Source organism: Salmo salar, chromosome 09 (genome assembly GCF_965601325.2).
Source record: "Salmo salar chromosome 09, fSalSal1, whole genome shotgun sequence".
In the NCBI taxonomy this organism is placed as follows: domain Eukaryota; kingdom Metazoa; phylum Chordata; class Actinopteri; order Salmoniformes; family Salmonidae; genus Salmo; species Salmo salar.
In genome coordinates, this window is record NC_138299.1 from 129,401,267 (window position 1) to 129,426,151 (window position 24,885).

Consider the following 24,885-nt stretch of genomic DNA (forward strand, 5'->3'; position numbering starts at 1 on the left):
CTGCAAGTGGACCTTCCAGCAAGACAATAACCCCAAGCAATAATCAAAATCTACAAAGAAATGTTTAACTGACCACAAAATCAACATTTTCCAAGGATCTGGAAAGATTCTGTATGGAGGAATGGTCTAAGATCCCTCCCAACATGTCTCCAATCTCATAAAACATTTTAGCAAAAGGCTGTGTCGCTATCCTCACAAGGGGATTGCATTGAAAACAGGGGTGCCAATAATTTTGACCCCTATTTTTTTTATTATTATTATTTTTACTTCTTAAACAAAATCTCTTTCTCTAAACAATTGTATTAGTATAAAATAATCTCCCAATTTTTGTTGAGCATACAATATAACTCATTATTTGTCCAAAAAAAAAGGGGGAAAAAATTATACAGACTTTTTCCCTCATCTTTATCAAGGGTGCCAATAATTATGGATCTGGCTGTATATATTTTTTTATTTAACTAGGCAAATCAGTTAAGAACAAATTCTTATTTTCAATGACGGCCTAGGAACAGTGGGTTAACTGCCTTGTTCAGGGGCAGAACAACAGATTTTTACCTTGTCAGCTTGGGGATTCAATCTTGCAACCTTTTGGTTACAATTCCAACACTCTAATCACTAGGCTACATGCCGCCCCAGTATCATGCTCTCTGAACTTGGAAGGTATCATGTGGAGGATATGCAACCTCCTGAATGCAGTATGTTATACTGATCATACAGCTTGTGCAGACATTGTTTCTCCTCTGACTTTCTAAGTGATACTATCCTGCATTATTACATAACACATTATTATAAGACTTCATAAAGTCTCAAACATGCTCATAACAAAATAGGGAACTAAAGCGTTACACCTGTTGCCTTTACTTAAAGTCTGACTGAAACTTCTTTGATATATCATTTCACGCTTTTACTGTACATTGATAGTGTGTAAAAATGTGGGAGCCCAAATAGGCCTAAAGAACTATTACACCATGTTTCAGTGGAACGAAATAGAATGCCTTCCGATGAGTCTCTTAGATGCTCTCCTCTAATCTAGACTGTACATGCAAATAGTCAAAAAACGTCCTACCAATCATTTGCATGGAAAAAGGTCATTTGAAAAACTCCATACATTCTCCATCAGTGGAGTGTGCGAAGGATTCCGTAAGCGTTTCCAGGGGTGGAAAAGCTTGTCTTTAGTATGATTTTGAACATTGGTACAGCTACACTTTCAGTGGAATAGAGGATTGACCTTCTCAATCTTTGTAATACCAGACCTGAAACTGCTGCATCATGGAAACCGGTAAGGCTAAATGCTACCATAACACTGATTCATAATAATTTATGAGATACTTCCATAGTATATTGTTTTGACAAAACTATCATCATCCATAGACATTTTATGCCATCTTCTTTAAGGGGGTGATAATGACATAATTCAAAATATAATTTTTTTATTTGTTATTGGTTTATGCTGTCAACTAGCATAACAATCTGGTTTATGCCATTGTCTTTTTTGGAATTGACTAGTATCCTTCAATATACTGTAAAGCTAACATTGTGCTTTGTAAGGTATTGGATTGGTGTATTGGATTGTATTTTTCATATTAACAAAACTGAAAGTATAGTACTGTAGAGTACTGCATCGGGAAATATGGTAACAGTGTGTCATATGAACATAAATATGATTGTTTATTATTTATATCTAAAGATGGCAATGCTTAGCTGTGACTAGTGCAAAGCATAAAGGACATGACGATGCTGAATAGTATGCAAATATTGTTTTGGTGTTGGATTTCCGGTATCCAAACCCTGTTTTCAATTCATAAATAATTCAGTTGGATATCAAACTGCAACACCTAGAAAACGATATCATTATGATCCAACATCAATTTCTGAATGTAAAAACTGTTTGGCCATATGATGGCTATAGTAAAATAGAAACGTATCTTAAGACTCCATTCATAAAGCTGGGATCTTTTACATACTGTACCGTTTTTTTTGCATGTGATTTCCTTTTGCATGTTAAATTGCAAATATAGTCTATTGTATGCTCACTAGGAATATGTTCAGGGGGGATTTGCCTACAAATCAGGCTGGAGACATATTTGCTGTTGAGATTTATGATGTATTTACAAATAAATATTGATACTTTTGATACTTCTATCACTAGGCCTATTTAGACTATTTAAAATGTGTGAGGGGCTATCCAGTGTATGAAACTGTTATCACTGTTAGACAATGGCGTTTGTAGTAAATAGCTTTTTTTTAACAGTCACTTTGCATTGACCAAAGCCAAAGACAATTTCCATGCCCTTTACACGTATCCCAAAAGGCAATTCAGCTATGCATAAAACTGTGAAAATTCAAATGAATACATGTTTGTAGGAAGGAATGAGGACTGGCACTAAGCAGGAGCAGTATATTATCTGAAAAATACATAACCAGCAATATATTGTACTTGTGTTATATTTATATTTTACTTTGAGTAAGTACAATTTGAAGATACTTACTTCAAGCTAATTTAAAAAATACTTACAATATAAGTGAGCCAAAACAGAGAATACAATAAGTGCATAGCATATTAGAGCGTTGGGCCAGTAACCGAAAGGTTGCTGGATTGAATCCCCGAGCTGACACCTGTCGTTCTGCCCCTGAGCAAGGCAGTTAACCCATTGTTCCCCGGGCGCCGAAGACATGGAGGTCGATTATGGCAGCCCCCCGCACCTCTCTGATTCAGAGGGGTTGAATTAAATGCGGAAGACACATTTCAGTTGAAGGCATTCAGTTGTACAGCTGACTAGGTATCCCCCTTCCCCTTTCCTATGTTTAATTCAGGCCTCCTGAAAATAATAGTTGTTCTAGCCTGTTTTTCATATACTTCAAGGAGGTTCATAGAATTTGTTCTAGCAATGTACTTGAGGCAAAATGTTAAACCTTTGTATCAACATAACTACAATTTTAGCCTATCCTTGTGTTAGGAGAGTACTGTATGGAGGTTGTTTTCAATAACCTCCACAGAATAATGAGTGTAGAATAACGTATTAACTTGTATTACTTGACACTCAAATAATGAGTCAATTGTATCTCTGTGTGTGTGTGTGTGTGTGTGTGTGTGTGTGTGTGTGTGTGTGTGTGTGTGTATGTGTGTGTGTGTGTGTGTGTGTGTGTGTGTGTGTGTGCGTGTGTGCGTGTGTGCGTGTGTGTGTGTGTGTGTGTGTGTGTGTGTGTGTGTGAAATATTTCTCTCTCTTTTTCTCCAGAGTATTCTAAAAGGGTCTATCAAGGGGTGAGGGTCAAGCACACAGTGAAAGATCTACTGGCAGAGAAACGACAAAATCAAACAAATGGACCAAGATACAGTGTAAGTACTCCAAGTACCTCTAGCGGGATTCGCTTTTGTATTGTCTTCTTTCTTTCTTTCTTTCACTGACATATAACCAGACAGTTGATGTCTGTTGGCGAGACAATAGGGTGTTGTCCTTCAATCTTCAGCCTTATTTACATTTGGGCTTATTTTTTATACTAAAGAATCATGACCATAATACCTACCTATAAGTCCCTCGGCAGTGTATCTTTATTTCTCCACTTCTCAGCCATGAGTGAAAGCTAAGCCTATGGGTAAATACCAGAACATTGGGTTTAAGAGACAAAAACAAAGCCAAGCAGACCCATGAAAACCCCACAATCAGCAGGACAACAATAATACGCAATGGCTAATGGTCATGAACTCTAGCAGTCGTGAGGAGGATAGCTAACACAAACCCTTTTTGGTCTGCCAGGTTGGTCTATGCAAAGTCAAATTCTCGCACACCTGCCGACCGATATTGTTCTCCATGCAGGCCGCAGACAAGCTAGCCATTGTTGCCTCAGACACAGCGAAATCGGCCTATGAGACATCTGCCTGAGCAAACAGGAAAAGTTTTTCATCTCCCAAGCCACCTGTCAATGCCCTTTACAGGACTCCATTTGTTTTCTGTTACCATTACCATTGGCACTCACTAGACAGTAACTACACTCTTCATGGACAGATCCTGATGAGGTAGATGCCATGAGTTTCAACATCGTAAGCCATAAGACATGCTTTCACACTCTGTGACCATCCTTCCATGCCTGGACTGTATGGCCCTTTAGAAACATACATTTATTTTGTAGAAAAAACCCCCACTTAAATTCATGTTAAATCTCCACAGATTACAGTTTGTTTTGAATATCAAGAAACAACCTTTGTGGCAGGACAATACTAAATGTGGTGTTGAATCTAGTTATAAAAGGAAGATTGCATTAAATGTGATAGGTCATTTATCCTCCAAAAACATTTGAATAATAAATTCATAGTAATGTTATGTATTGCTCTTGCAAAAATGTCACAGGTTTGCCAAAGCCAGGTTGGAAAGGATTTCTCAGGGGGCAATGTGTCCAAAGCAAACTGCAGCAAAGATCACAACACCAGGAAGTACTGCTCTTATTGCTTAATAATGATTAGTCACTGTTTTCCTAAACAAAACTAGATCGATGTTGCCAATGCCACCACCGAAAACTCTGCTTGAAAGCGAAAATGTAATAGACTTGAGTTCTGTCATTCTTAATTCACAGTATTAAGTTAATATTATTTACTCAGAGTTACAGGATTGGTAAGACCCCAGTGTTACTATGCCATCAACAGTTTTTGACTTAACACAAAATTAGATTGGATTTGTGTGATTAAAGACAAAATTATACTATATATCCAATGATACTGTGTGTTTATGTTTTAATCTAGTAGATTCTCGGTCTTCTTTTGTACATGTGAGAGTTGTGTACCCAGGTTCATGGGTGAACAATACGGACTAAAGACGCATTCAGATAACAGGTTGCCTAGACTTTCTCTTATGCTCTCTCTCTCTCTCATTCTAGTTTGCAGTCTTTTATCCTAGAGAGAAAGGCCGTTGATAGGCATTGGCAAACTTTAGCCACAAAGTGATTCAAGTCAAGTCGCAACATGAACCCATAGAAATCAAAGGGAAATGTCTTTGACAACAGGCTTGCTGCCTCAATGACAGGACAAAGACCATCTTACACAATCTCAAGTAATAATGAACTTCAAGTTTCATAAAGAAGAATATTAAAGAGATATCACCATAGATTCACTGTTCTATTAATTTGTGCATTATTAGACTCTAATATCGTGGCACAAGTAAGATATGTGTTGTATCCTAGACCTAGAACTCAAGGAATGCTGAGAGAGAAATGGTATTAGCCAGCTCTTCTTTACTCACTTATAGTAGCCTATGCTATATGCAAAACTGACTGAGGTTTGGGCATTATTAGGGCCAGCCGGCCAACCAGTGTACCTTCACTGTTGTGTTATTGTGGAGGAAAGAGTACTTTTCAATTGTAAACACTCGGGTATGCACACTTAAAATAATGAATCAGAGTAAATAGTCATGTAGAACTAAAATATCTGCACACTAGTATGCCCCCAAATTCTTGTTCTTATAAGGACAACATTTTGACTGGTAACTGGTTTTCCTTAAGGAAGGACAGCCTTTTCACCAAATACAGCAGCATATAAAAATGTAACTGTCATACAACACATTGCAGCCCAACATGCTTCACAGATCCTCTCTTTATTAAGACCTGTGGCTGGGGATGTTGGTTGGTAGTTGCAGTACCTTTTCAAAGCATTAGCGAAACCTCTATTATTATGATTTTTTTTGGTAGTGCATCAGCAGTTTTCCTCTTATTTGGTGCCCCCCATCAAAATCTTGCTTAGGGTCCCCAAAATGTTAGAAACAGCCCTGGGTAATTGTTAGCCTCCCCATGCAGGTTTATCGTGTCTCTCCATCAGGTGCTTTGCTGTGAACTGGGAGAACATGAGGTTTTAACAACATGATTTCCATACGCAGCCTTCAGAGAAGCACTGAGGCATTGACCTGGTCCACATGGGGAAGTCTTGGCATGGGCAAATTACATTCAAATCCAACCCTCAAAATTTGCTTGCCTTCCAGCCAACACAGCCTTAAAATCAACTCTTTCATGTTTGCAATATGCAAACAAAAGAGAGCTTGTCCTCCTTTCTAACCCTCGCTGTGTGTGTGTGTGTGTCTTTAAAACAAATCCCTGTAAGCATATATCCCTTTTCTAACCCTACAAACATTTATACTATACATTCTAACAAGCTTGCTATAAATGTCATGCAAAATGTGTCTTCAATAACCGTAGACTCCATAAAGACTTGTCCTTTCTACAGTATATCTTTACTTCAGACTCCACGGCACACAAGAGGATAATAAAGCCATTCAGAAGTGTATTAAACCCCATAAATCATTCTGACTTCTGCATTATAAGCTCTTCGTAATGCTATCATAAACTTGACACAATGCCTGCTATAAAAGTTAATGACGTTTTTTTTCTTCAGTCTATGATGATAATGATCATGACTTTTATTTCACAGAATGTCACTGTATACTTTGTTACTGTCCATGTTATGTGTTCACATCAAACATGAAAAAAGGCCTGCATTCATTTGGGTCACACTTTTTGGGGATAGTCCATCTGTTGCTGCTCTACAGATTATCATACTATCAACAAACTATCTACTGATAAGCAACTGACTATCTGTTGATAAGCAACTGGCTATCTGTTGATAAGCAACTGCTTGCTAAGGTTACAGTTAGGGTTAGGTTTAGAATAAGGGCTAGGGTTAGGAGATAGTTAGTTGAAATTTTACTCTACACTCTTAGAAAAAAGGATTCTAAAAGTTTGCAAAGAGATTGGGTAAACCAAGAACAATTTTCATCTGAAGAACCCTTTTTGGAAGACGAGGGTTCTTTATAAGGCAACGGGTTCTACCCAGAACTTTTTTCATGCTAAGAACTGTTTTTTTAAGAAAGGGTTCTTTGATGATTCTTAGGAAGGAAAGAAGGATTCTTTGGAAGGGAAGAAGGGTTCTACGTAGAACCCTTCTGAATCTGAATAATAATTTTTTTTTTGTGGTATTTTTTGTATTATTCTTTTAAATAGTGCTTGAGATTTAGTGTTTACCTAAATGTTTAAAGTTTAAGATCAGTAGTTTGAGTAATCTGATCAGTTTAAAAGGCTAGATGTGAGAATGTTTTAAATTGTACATACAGTATATGGGAATATTTGTAAATGTATCTGGTATTCCCTTGATAATTTTACATATACAGTACTGACATAGTTGATATCTTTGCCAAGATAAACATTTTTCAAATAAGTATTTTCTGTGATTTTATTGAGCAGTGAGTAGGATAATAGTATGGAGTCTGAGTGAACCAGCAGTGTATTGTATGGAACACAGCAAATTGGCCACTTGGCCAGTGTTACCTAGTGTTGATTTTTCAGTGTAACTTTTATAGTGTTGATTCAAGAATTGAATTAATTCTGTAAAGTGGTGTATGTGTGATTGTGTCTTTTTTACTCAAAACCACACCCATCATTATCATATTTCCCAGCATGCCCTATTGCAGGTTGATTTTCAGAATTGTTTGTTTCAAAATCAGTGTTTTTGCTTGATTGGTTGATTAATTTTATGCTACACAATTATAAATAATATACATTTTTCTAAACTAATCCAATCTGTTAGTAGTCTTATTACTGAGATGGTTGTTTCAGTTTAGATGATTTAGGTAGTCTCCTTTATCAACCTTCTCTACCCTGGCAGTCATTCTGAATGCAGGTTGCAGGTGCTTAAAAGTCCCTATTGTTGGGTATCCTCACTCTGGCTAGATTCCAATAGGAATCACACATCACTTTACAAGCCAGCATAATGTAACTTGAAGGCCTGATGTGGTCTGTAAACCAGGAGTTTCAACCACTGTGTTAGGGTATAACTAACTTATGATATATCGAATGTATTGTCATAAAAAAAATTGCAAATAATGCTGGTAGAACCGTTCATGGAGGATTCTAGGAAGGAACCCTTCAAAGATATAAGGGTTTTTGGTAGAACTGTTCACAGAGTGTTCTAGAATGAACTCTTGAAAGATAAAAGGGTTCTTGATAGAACACTTCATAGAGAGTTCAAGGTAGAACCTTTAGAGAATAAAAAGGTTATTGGCAGAACCCTTTATGGAGAGTTCTAGGAAGAACACTTCATAGAGGCTTCTTTGTATACTGAACAAAAATAATGATCCATCCACCTGTCATGGCTGTCAAAAGGAGCCAGTGCAGCGTGTGTTTTGTTCCACATATTTATTTAGACTGTGAAACTTATTGCAATACAAAATAAACTGAAGGACAAAACAACAAACCGTGACGCAGAGGAGAAACAAACACTACTCACAAAATATAATCACCCACAAAAACAGGTGGGACAAATATCAGCTTAAATATGACCTCCAATTAGAGACAACGACGACCAGCTGCCTCTAATTGGAGATCATACCAAACAAAACCATCATAGAAATACAAAACTAGAAACTGAACATAGAAATACAAAACATACACCCCCGTCAAGCCCTGATCTACTCTACCATAGAAAATAACAACATACTATGGTCAGGACGTGACACCACCTGACAGGTGTGGCATATCAACAAGCTGATTAAACAGCATGATCAATACACAGGTGCACCAGATGTGCAAAAAATATATATAAACGCAACATGCAACAATTTAAAATACTTTACTGAGTTACAGTTAATATAATGAAATCAGTCAATTGAAATAAATGCATTAGGCCCTAATCTATGGATTTCACATGACTGGGAATACAGATATGCATCTGTTGGTCACAGATACCTTAAAAAAAAGGTAGTTGCATAGTTTAAAAAAAACTTACAGTATCTGATGTGACCACCATTTGCCTCATGCAGCATCACACATCTCCTTCGCATAGAGTTGAGCAGGCTGTTGACTGTGATCTGTGGAATGTTGTCCCACTCCTCTTCAATGACTGTGTGAAGTTGCTGGATATATGCTGGATACATGCGGGAACACGCTGTTGTACACGTTGATCCAGAGCATCCCAAACATGCTCAATGGGTGAAATGTCTGGTGAGTATGCAGGACATGGAAGAACTGGGACATTTTCAGCTTACAAGAATTGTCTACAGATCCTTGCAATCTGGGGCTGTGCATTATCATGCTGAAACATGAGGTGATGGCGATGGATGAATGGAACAACAATGGGCCTCAGGATCTCGTCATGGTATCTCTGTGCATTCAAATTGCCATCGATAAAATGCAATTGGGTTTGTTGTCCATAGCTTATGCCTGCCCATACCATAACCCCACCACCCCCATGGGTCACTCTGTTCACCACGTTGACATCAGCAAACAGCTCGCCCACACAATGCCATACACGTGGTCTGTGGTTGTGAGGCCGGTTGGACGTACTGTCAAATTCTCTAAAACGATGTTGGAGGAGGTTTATGGTAGAGAAATGAACATAACATTTTCTGGCAACAGCTCTGGTGGACGTTCCTGTAGTCAGGATGCCAATTGCATGCTCCCTCAAAACTTGAGTAATCTGTGGCATTGGGTTGTGTGACAAAACTGCACATTTTAGAGTGGCCTTTTATTGTCCCCAGCACAAGGTGCACCTGTGTAATGATCATGCTGTTTAATCAGCTTGTTGATATGCCACACCTGTCAGGTGGATGGATTATCTTGGCAAAGGAGAAATCCTCCCTAACAGGGATTTGTGCACAACATTTGAGAGAAATAAGATTTTTGTGTTTATGGAACATTTCTGGGATATTTTATTTCAACTCATGAAACATTGAACCCTTTACATGGAACAATTTACATGTTGCATTTATATTGTTGTTCAGGGTAGAACCCTCTGCAAAGGGTTCTACCAAGCACCAAAAAGGGTTCTCCTATGGGGACAAACCGAAGAACCCTATTTGAATCTACTTTTCTAAGAGTGTAGATAGTCTGTAGAGCATCTACAGATGGACTATCCAAATAAAGGTTTACCATCACTTGGATATAGATTGCATTCGGTAAGTATTCAGACCTCTTGGCTTTTCCCACATTTTGTTACACTACAGCCTTATTCCAAAATGTATTAATGTTTTTCCTCATCAATCTACACACAATACCCCATAATGACTAATCGAAAACAGTTATTTTTGTAAGTTTTGCAAATTTATTAAAAAAGAAAAACCTGAAATACCTTTTTTAAGTATTCAGACACTTTGCTATGAGACTCGAAATTGAGCTCAGGTGCAGATCTGGGGAAGGGTACCATTGAAGGTCCCCAAGAATACAGTGGCCTCCATCATTCTTAAATGGAAGAAGTTTGGAACCACCAAGACTCTTCCTAGAATTGACCACCCGCCAAACTAAGCAATCAGGGGAGAAGGGCCTTGGTCAGGGAGATGACCAAGAACTCAATTGTCACTCTGACAGAGCTACAGAGGTCCTCTTTGGAGATGGTAGAACCTTCCAGAAGGACAACCATCTCTGCAGCACTCCACCAATCAGGCCTTTATGGTAGAGTGGCCAGACGGAAGCCACTCTTCAGTAAAAGGCACATGACAGCCCACTTGGAGTTTGCCAAAAGGCACCTAAAGGACTTTCAGACAATGAGAAACAAGATTCTCTGGTCTGATGAAACCATCATTGAACTCTTTGGCCTGAATGCGAAGAGTCACGTCTGGAGGAAACCTGGCACCATCCCTACATAGTGTGGAGATGTTTTTTTCCCTCCTTTTTCTCCCCAATTTCGATCTTGTCTCATCGCTGCAACTCGGGAGGCAAAGCTCGAGTCATGCGTCCTCCAAAACATGACCCACCTAACCACACTTCTTAACACCCGCCCGCACCAACGTGTCAGAGGAAACACTGTTCAACAAGGAGTCGCTAGAGCACGATGAGACAAGTAAAGCCCCCCCGGCCAAACCCTCCCCTAAGCCGGACGACACTGGGGCAATTGTGCACTGCCCTATGGGACTCTTGTGATACAGCCCGGGATCAAACCTGGGTCTGTCGTGACGCCGCTAGCACTGAGATGCAGTGCCTTAGACCTCTGCGCCACTCAGGAGGCCCTTGTGGGGATGTTTTTCAGCGGCAGGGTGTCACGTCCTGACCAGTAATAGGGGTTATTTGTTATTGTAGTTTGGTCAGGACGTGGCAGAGGGTATTTGTTTTATGTGGTTCGGGGTGGTGGTTTGTTTAGTAGGGTATTTGATTTATGTATTCCGGGGGTTTTTGGGCACTGTTCTGTGTTAGTGTATTTCTATGTTCTGTCTAGTCTTTTGTATTTCTATGTTTTGTTAATTGGGGTTGGACTCTCAATTGGAGGCAGGTGTTTTCTAGTTGCCTCTGATTGAGAGTCCTATATGTATGTATGTGTTTGTTGAGTACTTTGTGGGAGATTGTTCTGTGTATAGCCTTGTGCCTTACCAGCATGTGATTAGTCGTTGTGTTTTCTTTGTGTATGCGTTTGTTTTGGTTCTCCTTCTTGTCTGTTTATAATAAAGAAGATGAGTGCACATTTCCCCGCTGCATTTTGGTCTAAATCCGACGACAACCGTTACACAGGGACTGGGAGACTAGTCAGGATCGAAGGAAAGATGAACGGAGCAAAGTACAGAGAGATCCTTCATGAAAACCTGCTTCAGGACATCAGACTGGGGTGAAGGTTCACCTTCCAATAGAACAACGACCCTAAGTACACAGCCAAGACAACACAGGAGTGGCTTCGGGAGAAGCCTCTGAATGTCCTTGAGTGGCCCAGACTTGAACCCGATCGAACATCCCTGGAGAGACCTGAAAAAAGCTGTGCAGCATCACTTCTCATCTAACCTTACAGAGCTTGAGAAGATCTGCAGAGGAAATGGGAGAAACTCCCCAAATACAGGTATGCCAAGCTTGTAGCATCATACCCAAGAAGACTTGAGGCTGGAATCGCTGCCAAAGGTGCTTCAACAAAGTACTGAGTAAAGGGTCTGAATGCTATATTTCAGTTTTCTATTTTTAATACATTTGCAAACATTTTTAAAAACCTGTTTTTGCTTTGTCATTATGGAGTATTGTGTGTAGATTGATGAGAAAAAAAACTACAATTTAATCCATTTTAGAATAAGGCTGTAACGTAACAAAATGTTGAAAAAGTCAAGGGGTCTGAATACTTTCTGAATGCACTGTAAGTTGCAATTCTTGTAGCTTTGTTTTAAATTTCTTTATATCATAGCAACATGTCTTAATAGACCACACACTGACATATGCTTCGGCTTGTGCCTTCCTCAGCGCGTGTGTGGTGGCATGATATGTGTTACCAGAATCAGACCTGTTCTCATAATGCCATGGATCCAGGATTTTATGTTTGTCTGTTCTTTCATTTGTAGGGAGGAACATCCAGCCAATCATCATTTGTCCAAATGCCAGGTGAGAAAAATCTGTGTAAATTATGTAATTATTGATGAGTCCCACTGACCTTTCAACTCTCCTAATAGTGTTTGAGGTAAGGGAAGTACAGTATTATAGACAACATCTTTTAAAAGTCACATTTACAAGCAAAGTTCTGAAAAAGTAGAATAAAACCCCTTTACTGGTGAAGGCTTGTTTTGATGTTAACAGTAACCACCAGAGCTTTGAATGTGTAGTCCGATTTATATTGTATGTTTTGTTCTGATAGCTACTGCCCACTAGAAATGTTTTCCTGCAGGCTTTTTATGAGCGTTCATAAGGTTTATAATATGTTATGTCTCTTTTTACTGACTCAAAATGTTTATTATTTAGTCAGGATTTTATGAGATTATAATATCACATTATAAGGGTGTCATCTATATATTTTATTGAACCTTTATTTAACTAGGCAAGTCAGTTTAGAACAAATTCTTATTTACAATGACGGCCTACCCCGGCCAAACCCTAACCCGGACAATGCTGGGCCAATTGTGCACCGCCCTAAGGGACTCCCAATCACGGCCGGTTGTGATGCAGCCTGGAATCAAACCAGGGTCTGTAGTGACAGACCCTGCCTTAGACTGCTGCACCTCTCGCACAAATCTTATAATGCATTGAAATCATCATAATGTATTGTACCTGGACGGCAGGTCACCTAGATGAGGGAGCAGGTCGCCTAGATGGGGCGGCAGGTCACCTAGATGGGGCGGCAGGTCACCTAAATGTGGCGGCAAGTCACCTTCAAGGAGCGGCAGGTCGCCTAGATGGGGCGGCAGGTCGCCTAGATGGGGCGGCAGGTAGCTTAGCTGTTAGAGCATTGGGTCAGTAACCGAAAACTTGCTTGTTTGAGTCCCTGAGCCGGCAAGGTGAAAAAATCAGCCGTTCTGTCCTTGAGCAAGGGAGTTAAACTCCACCCCTGGGGCTGATGACATCAATTAAGGCAGCCCCCAGCACCTCTCTGATTCAGAGGGGTTAGGTCAAATGTGGAAAACACATTTCCATTGAATCCATTCAGTTGTGCAATTGACTAAGTATCCCCCTTCCCTACCTGCAGGCTGTAAGTAAAGTGTTGCCATTTAGCAGACACTCTTATCCAAAGTGACTTACATTTTGGGTGGCCCCAGCCGGAATCGTACCCCACAATCCTGGCATTGCAAGCACCATGCTCTACCAACCGAGCCACACAGGACCACTTGTTACTAATGTTTTCTCCCTGGTTCTCTTTACAACAGGGTCTCACATGATCCCTAGCTACTACGGCATGAGGCGACCTTTCATCTCCGACTCGGACTTCTCTCCCAAGCAGTTCTCGGGCGAGGTCTACTCCTCATCCCTGGGGGGCAAGCCTCTAGGTTGTGACCCATCAGCCATGTCTGGCTACCCGTCCGTCATAGACAGCTACTACCCGGAAACGTTCGGAGACTACCGTAGTGCAGCCTTCACCACCGGAGGGAGCTCCATCTTCCCCAGCTCAGCCCTGTCCACTCTGCTACCACCTTTCTCTGGAGAGTCCCCCCACTTTCTCCTCGTAAGTCACTCTGTCAGTGGTCAGTACTAGTGATGGAATGGGACTGTTGAGCTATGGCTTTACGTTATGGGCCAGTTTCTCAAACATGGTTTAAAGTCTAGTCCTGGACTAAGAATTGTTCAAGGCCAGGCTAAATCCAGGAAACACACCCTATGTGTTATTGTTTTTTATGTGATGTGAGATGGCACAAAGCATTTAAATAGGGCTGGGGGCTGGAGCGGGTAGGGTATATCCAAATGAGCACACATTTCACACAAGCATGATGGAAAACATCAATCTAATTCCACAGGTGAGAAGTGTGTCCCTATGTTACTGATTGTTGTTCAAACCCAGATCTGTGCTCTACAAGGCTTTGTTAGCCCACTGAGATAAAGCCTAGACATTAGCTCAGTGAGCCAACATGTCTTCAGGTCCCCAGCATGGTTAATCATCACACGCGCATGGTTCCAAACCATCTCTGTTACACATGCATCTTAGGGCATTCTGCAATCGGCAAAACCAACAAACAACAGTAATTTCTCCATCATCTCTGTTCTTTTCTCTGGCTGTTGCTCCTGCAGAGAGATTCGTGGGAGCAGCCAGTGGCAGACCCAGTGACCCAGGGAGAGGGTTTGTGTGCAGACGGCCTTACCTCTGTTCCAGTCTCCCTACCCAGCCCCGACCCTCCCGGGAGCCCGTCACAGTACCGCTGCTCCACCCGTAGCTCCTCCATGGCCTCGGCACAGCCCTATGCCCTTCACCCTCTGGAAGAAGTACACTACCACACCTCTTACCCTGCTGCCTCCACTTTCACATGCCCTTCCTATATGACTGTCTCCAATGACCTAGCCTCCAAGATGGCCCCTCTAGCTAATGAGGACTCTGAAAGTACCCTCGCCACACATAGTGACACGCACTCGTGGGTGAAAGAAGATGGTGGAAGCTCTTGGTCGCCATATGAGATTCGGAGGTCTTATTAAATCCATTTGGAAACATCCTGTCCTTCACAGAAAACCAAAACAATGCAGATGCAAGTGACTCAGCTCCTTGTGGTCCAAATATTTGACTTTGTGGACTGATAATCTTTTTATAGAAGTACAAAGTGGAACTTTTACTCATTTGACCCTCCTAAGTCTCCTGGTGACATTATGGTATGTAAGAACTAACTCACTGGGCACACAATGGTTGAATCAATGTTGTTTACACGTCATTTCAATTAAATTATGTTGAACCAACATAAAATAGACATTGAGTTGACCTCTGTGCCCAGTGGGAACCCTTTGCATGGGCACGTGACAATGTAAAGGACCAGTAAGGATTCAGTGGTTAGACCTAGAATAACTGTGCCTGTGTTCAAATGTTTGAAATAGATGTGTTTTTATATAGTGATTATATTAGGAAAACATCATTTTAAATGATATACTGCCATTGCGACAACTGCAATTACAATTTATTTTTTGCTAAAGGTCGTTTTACTTTAACCTTCTTCTTTACTTTATCGCATCTTGTTGTCAGCTTTAATAACCAAATCAGAGCTTATCCAACTGTATCTGCTTCAGGTGAGCATTTACTCTGAAGCTTTCGTAATGAACGTGTATGTTTTTTTGTTTCTGTTTTTTATAATTTAGGAGCTTGTTGCAATGCATTCATTACTAGTAATAGGCAGCAGTGACAATTCAAAGAAAAGTCTTGAATATAACGAAAGACAATCAGAGATGACCATCCACAGGATTCTTCAAGAAGTGAGTGGGAATCTATACCTGAATATTTTACATTCAGAGACAATGCAGGGAACGGAATTGGTCAATAGATGCAAGTGATTTACCATACTCCCTGTTCCTGTGTTTTGCTTTTCATTTCAAGAAATAAACAACATAGATAATGTATTGGGCAGTAGAATGTGTATTATAAATCCAATATAATAAAAGAGACTGCAATAAATGCATGAAAATTAAACATATTGTTTGATAAAATTACACATGGAGAAAAAAACGATTTTGCCACTGCATTCAATTAAGACGGAGAGCCCACTTACGTATATCCTACACTAGATGGCGCAGTTGTTTCATGTTACTTCTTCCTTTAATACATATGATATGAACAAACAACATGTTATCAGAAGGCAATTTTCACTCAAATATTTGAAGAAAACATGAGCACATTGCCTTAGAGAAACCCGTTTCCTATAAGTGTTCTTCCATTGCCGTTGTTAGCCTACATTTGAATAACAATTTACAAACATATCAAACAATAAACACAAACATATACCTCGTTTTAATTAACATTGCTTAGCTTTCCGTTTTGGGGTATCGATATATCATTATCATCATTCATATATTGAAAAAATACACACACTATATGCCCAAAACAATCTATTGCCTTTCCTGATTTATACTGGTAGGTGCCTATGCAATGATCCTATCATGTAGGCTTAAAACCCATCATCTCCACTGGGTAGTTGAATTGGCGTCTTGACCAACTTCTCACCTTCCATAAAGTAGGACCTAGGCCCATTATCGTAACTACCAAGAATATTATGCTAGTGTTCTGATATATCTAACGTTACAATGTTTTATTATTTTTATTTCTGGGGTTGCAATTTCCTCCCCAAACATTACGCTTGGTGCCGTGAGAGAAACTCTTATACATTAAAACAGGCATGGACAGTAACCCTATTCCAATAAGTCTATAAATTGAAAATACTTTGCCCACATCTAAGTAGGCCCAGGATACACAAGTAGAGCGATCAAGGAGTCTCCTCATTGAATTCAAATTATATCCGACATATGTAAACAGAGTTTTTGCATTGAAACTCATTTGTAAAAAGTTTTCTGGATTCGAGTAGGCTACTTTATAGATAGTCTATAGACTCTCTATATTTTATAGGCTACCTATAAAGTAGCCTAGCCCTGGGATGTCAAATCAGGTTTCACATGTGAATGACTGAAACTTTCCGTCTTTATAGTTATATGAATAATGAATATAATTCATGTAACTAAACTAAATAATGCTAAACCCCTGTAATAGAATTGGTAACACATGGGTGATGTGAGCTCCGGGGATGGAGAGCATGCACTTGCTGAAGGAGCAATGGAGTCAATGATGGCAGAAATGGCTGCCACGCCCACAGCCGAGACATTTAATATTTTGTTGTTTAAAATAAGACAAAGAATTTATGGTCATAACGTGTTGATGTGCTTATCCATTCTGAAATACATATGATCTGCGATGTGTAATGGTTGGTGCTGTTTAGATAGAGCATCTTACCGTTACTTTCCTGTAGGGCCTCATTATGAAGGGGGACTGATGGCCAGATTGGCAAAAGATGGATAAAATGTTTAAAATATCAATTTCTTTTCGGGTTGGGTATAAAATAGTGCTGTATTCTATTAAATGGAATGTTATTTTAAGTGCATATGTATTGATTTATACTGAAAAATATGTATTTTTGTGTAGCCTTTGAATATTCAAATTGAAAGTAACGCGCAATCAAATCATTGTCAAATCATTGAGTTCTAGGGGTTTTAAAAAGTAGGCATGGAGAGAAAATTTCACAAACTAATACATCCCTAGCTATATTAGGATATTATTGTATGCTCTGAGACAGTTTTAAGACTTGTGTGTTGAGAATTTGTGTGATTTTTATGAATATTTCATTATAGCCCATATAACTGAGCTAGAAAAGGACATTGTGGAATCTCATAACTGCTCTTCTTCCAGGACTCTTTCTTAGATTTTACAACATGTCTGGTAAGTTCATAATTCGTTTTTCTTCTGATCATAGTTCTCTTTTACGTTCTTCCTGAAAGAAAGAAAGAAATATAAATGTTAGAACAAAACGATTGGAAATAATTGACATTGCACAACATGCTGCTTCAGTTTCTATGGGAAATGCGAGGTTCTGATGAAAACCTTAGAGATAAAGAATGTAATTCGTGTTTAAACTAAAGAGTAATGGAAACTATCCATCAACAGTGAGCTCATGTGGATTAATACCATGCCTATTACCTGCATGATGTATGCTATTTTCGATTACAATATTTTCAATTGAATCGAACAACGTTTTAAAATAGTGTTTTGCTTATTTCTTAAACATCACTACTTTGGGCCACTTTGCCCAGGTTAGGGCGTGAGGATAACTTAACTCAAACGCGATTTTATTTGCATTATTCTTGTCGATTAAACTGTAATTGTAGTCATTGTAATTACACTGCAATATGTAAACTTACAAATTGTCAGTTTAAGCGGTAATCAGTGGGATGTGTATTTTGGCCAGCTTTACTATTTGCCACATTTAAGACAAATCCTGATCTGACATTTCAGTATCTCAATATTTAAAAGGATGGGTTTGACAGCCAAGCACACCTCTTTAGATTCTGCCGAGGCAGCTGCTATTATATAATCGCCTTTACCGCCAACTTTGCAGTCTCTGACTGCCTTAATGAGTTCTACCATTGTGTGGCGTCGTTTCTGTAATGACTTTAGTCATTGGAGTAGAACGTTATACCCCCTTATACTTAGAAGTAAAGCCATGACATACAATTGAAGGCGAACATATATGAGTACCGTTCATTTTAGCATAAAAATCCAAAAGTTATGCTACTGCACTAGCACATGTGTTAAGAGTGGGTATAGGCAACGGCTCTAACCTACCGGCCTAGTACAGCCTAAATTAGGATGCAATTTAATTTAAAATGCAGTCCTGCTTCCATGGATGAGCTTTACATAAAACTGAATTGTTTTACTGCGTAATTGTCAGGCTTGGAGCTTCGATAGGCTAACGGAAATAATGATATAATCAAAAAACTTGTATTTTATCCTTGGGTAGGCTAAAGCTCATATTGTTATCCGATAGCCGACCAACGATATGTAGGCTAAGTACGGTGCGTAAAAGTAACTTACTTTTATAATCGGACGAATTTCTTAAGCGAAATCTTCAATTTTCACCTCATTTTTTGCGGGATTTGTGGAGTCCTTTGGTTTCTTTGTTATTGACTCTTACGAGGCCGCTGTTTGCCAGCTTTACCTGTAGCCTAATTTTACTTGCCTACTTTCACGGAATATGCTCCTATCAGCCCCTTTCATGGATCGCAACGCTTAATCTGTGTTTTAGGCCTATGTATAGAATTAAAATAAATATATTATCTAAATAAAATCGAGAAGTTACACTCACAGTATCATTTAGCACAGGTTTCCGTTGTGCTTGAAATGAGTGTGAAGGCAAGACCACTGTATTGACAGTGAAATTCGAAACCCGGTCTCCGCGGTGCGAGGTTCTCGCAGAGGTAGGCTACGGGGAAGAGACTATAGACCTAGGTAGGACAATAATAGGACATTTCTGGCTTTCGCACAGGCAACTTTGATACAATAACTTGGGCAACATTTGAGGGATGCATAAGGACAGTCGTTTGTTCATATTATTCACAAATAAATCTAGGGGTAATACATTACCGACCTAATTGTTGCGTGAAAGTATGTAGCAGGCAGTGAAAGTGCTCCAGAGAGGCAGGGTTGGGAGCGTTCAGGGTTTTTTTTTTTTTTTTTTTACAGTAAACATCGATACAATGTTTTTCTCTCATGACAGATAAGCCAAAGATGTACCAGGGCGTGCGGGTGAAGACAACTGTTAAAGACTTGCTGCAACAGCAGAGAGCTCTCCAGACAGCAATTAAAACTGTTAGAATGGTAATTGTCACATGACTCTCTCTCGTCTCGCTCTGACTGGCACGCAAGGATTTACGCACGCACGCATCGGGGGGCACACACACAAGGACACACACACACACACACACACACACAGTCTCAGCATAGTTGGAGGGGTTGCACTCTCCATGAAATCCCCATTGCAGTAACTTCCTCCTTACCAACCTTACCCCAAACACAAAGTTCCATGCCTCATTAATGATTAACCACCAGGTCTACTCTCTAGTAGCCTATCTGTTGATACTCGTTAAGCAGTAACAGTGGGACTTGTTTTCCTGTAGGAACTGTACCAGCTGTTTTATGTGATATTTTACAGTAAATTCAGATTCATAAATCAGAAAAGATCTCCTTATGATTTCCATTGCAATTGGCACAAACACACACACTCAATCAACCCTCCGAAATGAAGAAGAAACAAATCGGCAAATGCCATTATTCTGCTATACAGTGGGTGGTAGGCTACTTATTAGTTGACGGTATACATGGTGACGCATCGCAAATCCATAATTTTCCCGGGGAAAAAAAAACAGCCCAAAAATCGAACTGTTGTAAATCAATGGGGACTTATTTTTTCTCTCTGTATCCCTCCTTTTTTCTTTTCCTAAATTAATAGAAATCCCAGAGCTTGGCGAGTCAGGATGTTTGCGTCTCCTCCTCCTTGCCAGGTACGTTCAAATATGTCCACATATTAGTCAGTATTTATACTCAGCATTCCATTGTCTTGATCGCACCATGATTGTATGGTAAAGCATCACCATGGAAAGTCCAGAATCAATGTTCTATAGTAAAAAAGTAATGCTCTTGACTGTATCCAAACCTGCTAACGAAAATACATGTAGCCTACAGTAAAATACAGAAATCCTTCTTAAATGTCCAGTGGGGGCGTTGCAGTAAACCATAATCAAATAAACAAGCTTCGATCAAAAAGACAGAAGGCAATGCATTATGCATCAATACATGCAAACACATAAGCCTATTATAAAATATAATCTGAATTGCACATCAGATTAGGTCAGGTAAATATCTAGATTGACACTTACATGGAGAATCAACGACCACAGGAGAATAGTTCGAACATATACTAAGACCTTTTTATAAACTTGCATTCAAATGTGTTTTTTAGTTGTTGGCTGGTGGTGCCGTGACATCACTTCTGGAGTATTCACTTTTTTAAATGGCCCCTGCATGTGTTTATATATGCAACCTCTGACTGATCGTTCTCGTTCATTCCTATAGGCCATTATTTTGATTATTTCCCTCAAGAGATGAATTCCAACGGCAGCTTTCAGCCGCGAGCCTTTCCAGACAGCAACGTTCAGATGGAGAGCTTCGATAATCAACAATTGATAAGCATGATGATGCCCAACGAGACCTACGGCAGTGGTATTGTGCATCCCGCTACCTCAACAAAACTTTGGCCCCAGGAAAATCACTCCCTGAATATGGACTATTGCGTCAATGGCATGGTATGCTTTATTCAAATTCGTTTGCGCAATCACCTGTCTTTGCAATTAACAGCCGTCAGCTGAAATATTTGACAAAGCTCAGCCTGTTTGTTCGTCCAGAGAGTTGGCTCGGAATAGAACACGGTTTGGTTATACTGTACAACAATATTAATGCACATCTCCTCTGGATTGTTTTTCAGGCTCCCAGCTCACCATCAGGTTCTCTAAATATGTCAAGTCCGGTCGATTACAATAGTTATTCGCCACAGGAGTCTTACTCTTCGTCGTGTTACAACTCTCCGAACAGGATGGACTCGAGTTATGGGTTTGTTCCAGAGCACTACCACTACCAGCACTGCAACCTCCAGCACTGCTACTGCCTGTCCCATTGGTCGGGTACCCAGGAGAGCATCTGCACTCCAGAATACGCTATTTATGGGACAACAGACTGTGTACACGCCTCGCCTGTGGATGGCAGCTATTTCAGGCGGGAATTGTCAAGTTCAGAGATATGCTACCTTTAAAGATCCTCTCGGTCTTTGTTTTCTGTGTAAATACAGTAGAATGTACAGTGAAAACAATGTCTGTAACTCGATGTCAAACGGTTGCACTTGTGCCACTTGTTTTAAGATGTAGGCCTGCTTTGCATTTCGGGTGTTTGCTGTCAGAGTTTCCTCGGAGTTTCTGTTTTTGTTATGATTGGAAGAATGCTTTTAGAATTAATGAGTTTGGATAAATGTTGCAAATGTATGGGTTTAGAGCTATCTAGTTAGTTATTGACTGTGATTTAGATATATTAAAACAAATCTAATGATGTCATCCTGCTTTTTTAGAAGTAAGTATATTTTTCCTTATGGATGCATTCATTTTGTAAAATAATTGAAAATCCTACCCAAAGGAAATTAGCAGCATCATCCCCTTCAACTCAATATTTAGTTTCCCTGTTCAGTTGCACACAGAAGCTTAGTTAGAAACATTAACTTCAATTGAGTTTTTCAAGTCATTGAATCATATTTACTGCTAAAACCAGCCCCTTTACTGCTAAAACCAGACCCAAATAAAAATGTCCAAAAACCACTACACCTGCCACCACATTAACTAGACTGAAAGATAAATGACAATAGACAAGAGATAATGATAGATAATTAATATGTATAGTGCTTGTCGTTACAAAAATAATCTGAAATACCCTATAAAAACTGAAGAAAAACACAACAATAAGGTTAATATTGACCGTTCTTGATGTGGAAGATGGTATTCCATGGAGGCAGACGCAAGTCCACGTCACATCACATCAGGTCACATCCAACTCAAGAGACGCCTGTCTCCACTCTCCCCCCGAGCGCACCCTCCTCTGCATCCGGATCACATCTTCTCCGAGGCCGAGATAAAGCAGGATTGAGCAGGGCTAGAATTACGCCTGCCTGTCCAAAATGAACATATCGTTACATATGACCAAAAAGATGAATAAATAAAGGAAATAACTACTTGAATAAGGATTTCATGTTTTTATTACACACAACAGGTCAAAGGGGTCATAATAAATGCGCACGAGTTTTGCGTAATATAAAGCATCATCCAGTGGCTGTCAATTGCGTGAACAAATCAGAAAAATGACCTTAGTGTCAGAATTTATTCATGTACATTTCCCGCCAGAAGTTTACTATCACTCTCCTGTCTTATATTATAAATGTTCTGTTAGATCAGCAGCAGCAGCCATTGTTACTGTAGCGTAGGCCCGCATCCAAAATCCAGGCATAATGCAGCACATACAGTACCTGCTGTGGTCCTTGACCTCTTATCACGTCCAACTCATGAACCAACCATGAACCAACCAGTTTTCTGGGATAGTGATCTTGTGAAGGGTCCTGGGGTAAGATGTTTATTTTTGGATTTCTAAATCCTCCGTTGAGCACCTTTTTCTCTTTTTATACAAGCTGAGCTGAAGCATGTCTGGGTGTGCTCTCATTCATTAGAATCGAGTTAATAATAAGGGTAACGCGATCCTCAGAAGAACCTATGAGATACTAGACTGAAGGTGGAGAACGGGAGGAGGAGGGATGCAATTGCAAACACTGGAAACAAGGAGAGTAAAGTATTTGAAAGAGGGGTCTTCAAGTATGGTCCTTTCTCCTGACCTTGAGTTGATGGTGAACTTCATATGAAATTAAATAAATCTATAGGGCCTATGAGCTCCAATTACAGCAAATATTGGGCCCTGATGTCATCACTGCTGTCCTCTGCAGACCTGGGTTCAAATAGCATTTGTTTATTTTTTAAGCTACGTTAGCTGTGCTTGATTGAGCTTGCCTGGCACAAGTGAACCAATGGAATAGTCCCAAAAGTATAAACTCACCCATCTCACACTCCAGGCAGGCTCAATCAAACACTCAAAGTACAGTATATGAAAGGAAATACATATGAACCCTGGTAAAACTCTTACTGGCAGCTCATAGGTTCCTGGGTTTCTATACCAGACAATTGGAAAAGTTAGCTGTGGTGCTCAATGGCCTAAATTAGCTGTCTTATACCTTAACTGACAAATGTGACAAGGTGGTTTGGTACTGTTTTGAGTTCTGGTATTGGTTGGAAATGGAGGGGAGGCAGGATTTTAGGTACAAGCAAAGAATGTTAATTGTATGAAAAGGTAGTTCCCCAAGAACACTGTGTAGCTTTTCAAAAACAAAGCAGGCATCGTCCCTAATATAGAACCCCAACCTCATCGCCCATCACGTTCAGCTCATCTAACTGTCTCAAGCCCATAAACCCTTTATAAGGTATTTGAATGCTTCACAGATAATTCATAAGCAACTGAAAGTGGCCCCACTAACATAAAATGGATAGTTCAGCAAAATGACACATTTACATATTGAAGTCCCTACCTTAATCATACTTAGAAATGAGTCTGTCTGGTCTCAGTCTTTTCTATTTAGCTAGGTCTCTATGGGCTGGAGGAACTCCATGCATTAGAATGATTTTGGGGATACTGGTCTCTTTGGGATAAGGAACCACCCTCCATTTTATATTATCAGTTTTTTCATTTACATTTATTTTTGATTATATTTCCTCCTTGCCTCCTTCTTACAGCTTCCTTTTTACACATCTTTCATTCTGAGGATAATATTTTCTTCTTCTTTTGTCTGGACAGTCTCGATTTGCAACATAAAGACACAATGAAAAGAATAATGAAACAATTACCAAGTACCACAACATTTGTTCCATACAATTTCTCAATTAAAATATAATTGTTGTTTTTTAAAATGGGGTTTTATCTTGTACCAGATGCACTGAGAGTCAACACTCACTTAGGTGAAAAGGAATGTGTCAAAGTAAAAAAAAATGCTCGGGTGTGTTCAGTGTTCCAAATTCCCGCTACTCTCATGCCAAGTGCCTGATTAACAGTCCTCTGTGGAAGTCCCCTGTTACACCTTGTTAATCCTGATCTGCCCAGAACAACCTGCACTTTCACATGCCAAAACTCATGAGCCACCAGCTCTAAAGAACGTATGACAGAACACTGCTATTGAGCCTTTATTTTTAGATAATTTATCTATTAACCGTGCCAAACATACGGTATTGTTAGGCTATTAATTCAAACAGTTGGCATTTATGGGAAGCTAAGAGATTATTTACTCTCTGGGAGTGCTGTTTGTTTTACAGAGCCTGTGTCATCATAGCCAGTGCTCATTTCCAAAGAATTTCCAAAGAACACTTCTTCATTCATGTTACAAATCATCCTAAACTAAATTAAGTGAGCTACACATAGATATCGGGAAGATTTGAGCATGATATTTGAAACATGCTAATTTGGGGAATATTGACTTGAATGTTTTTGGCCAGTCATCAAAGGCATTCAGGTAAACAAAACCAAAGCATGGATTGCTGTCTCCCC

The 24,885-nt window shown here is 39.6% G+C and overlaps 2 protein-coding genes and 1 long non-coding RNA gene across 4 annotated transcripts; 2 read left to right on the top strand and 1 right to left on the bottom strand.

Annotated features, from left to right (window-relative positions):
- The first annotated feature begins 1,119 nt into the window (after window positions 1-1,119).
- Window positions 1,120-15,801, top strand: pou2af2a (POU class 2 homeobox associating factor 2a). The gene is made up of 5 exons (XM_045724505.2): window positions 1,120-1,279; window positions 3,239-3,339; window positions 12,278-12,317; window positions 13,571-13,866; window positions 14,427-15,801. The coding sequence occupies exons 1-5, from the start codon at window positions 1,270-1,272 to the stop codon at window positions 14,823-14,825; spliced, it is 846 nt and encodes a 281-aa protein (XP_045580461.1). The 5' UTR covers window positions 1,120-1,269; the 3' UTR covers window positions 14,826-15,801.
- Window positions 15,725-23,006, bottom strand: LOC123744726 (uncharacterized). The gene is made up of 3 exons (XR_006771152.2): window positions 22,772-23,006; window positions 22,228-22,417; window positions 15,725-17,647 (listed from the first exon to the last, which is right to left on the bottom strand). It is a non-coding gene; the product is annotated as an uncharacterized LOC123744726 (long non-coding RNA).
- pou2af3 (POU class 2 homeobox associating factor 3) lies at window positions 17,471-21,812 on the top strand. 2 transcript variants are annotated; one of them, XM_014213800.3, is made up of 5 exons: window positions 17,471-17,595; window positions 19,430-19,530; window positions 20,162-20,213; window positions 20,785-21,014; window positions 21,194-21,812. In XM_014213800.3, the coding sequence occupies exons 1-5, from the start codon at window positions 17,589-17,591 to the stop codon at window positions 21,515-21,517; spliced, it is 714 nt and encodes a 237-aa protein (XP_014069275.2). In that variant the 5' UTR covers window positions 17,471-17,588; the 3' UTR covers window positions 21,518-21,812. The 2 variants fall into 2 exon arrangements, with proteins under 2 accessions (XP_014069275.2, XP_014069279.1); XM_014213804.3 differs by lacking the exons at window positions 17,471-17,595; window positions 19,430-19,530 and adding an exon at window positions 19,567-19,995.
- Window positions 23,007-24,885: the final 1,879 nt, after the last annotated feature.

Coding starts and splice junctions, on each gene's coding strand:
- pou2af2a (XM_045724505.2), top strand. Junction 3,340..12,277: donor CAAATGGACCAAGATACAGT/GTAAGTACTCCA, acceptor TTTCATTTGTAG/GGAGGAACATCCAGCCAATC. Junction 13,867..14,426: donor AGTCCCCCCACTTTCTCCTC/GTAAGTCACTCT, acceptor TTGCTCCTGCAG/AGAGATTCGTGGGAGCAGCC.
- pou2af3 (XM_014213800.3), top strand. Junction 19,531..20,161: donor CAATTAAAACTGTTAGAATG/GTAATTGTCACA, acceptor CTAAATTAATAG/AAATCCCAGAGCTTGGCGAG. Junction 20,214..20,784: donor CGTCTCCTCCTCCTTGCCAG/GTACGTTCAAAT, acceptor TCATTCCTATAG/GCCATTATTTTGATTATTTC.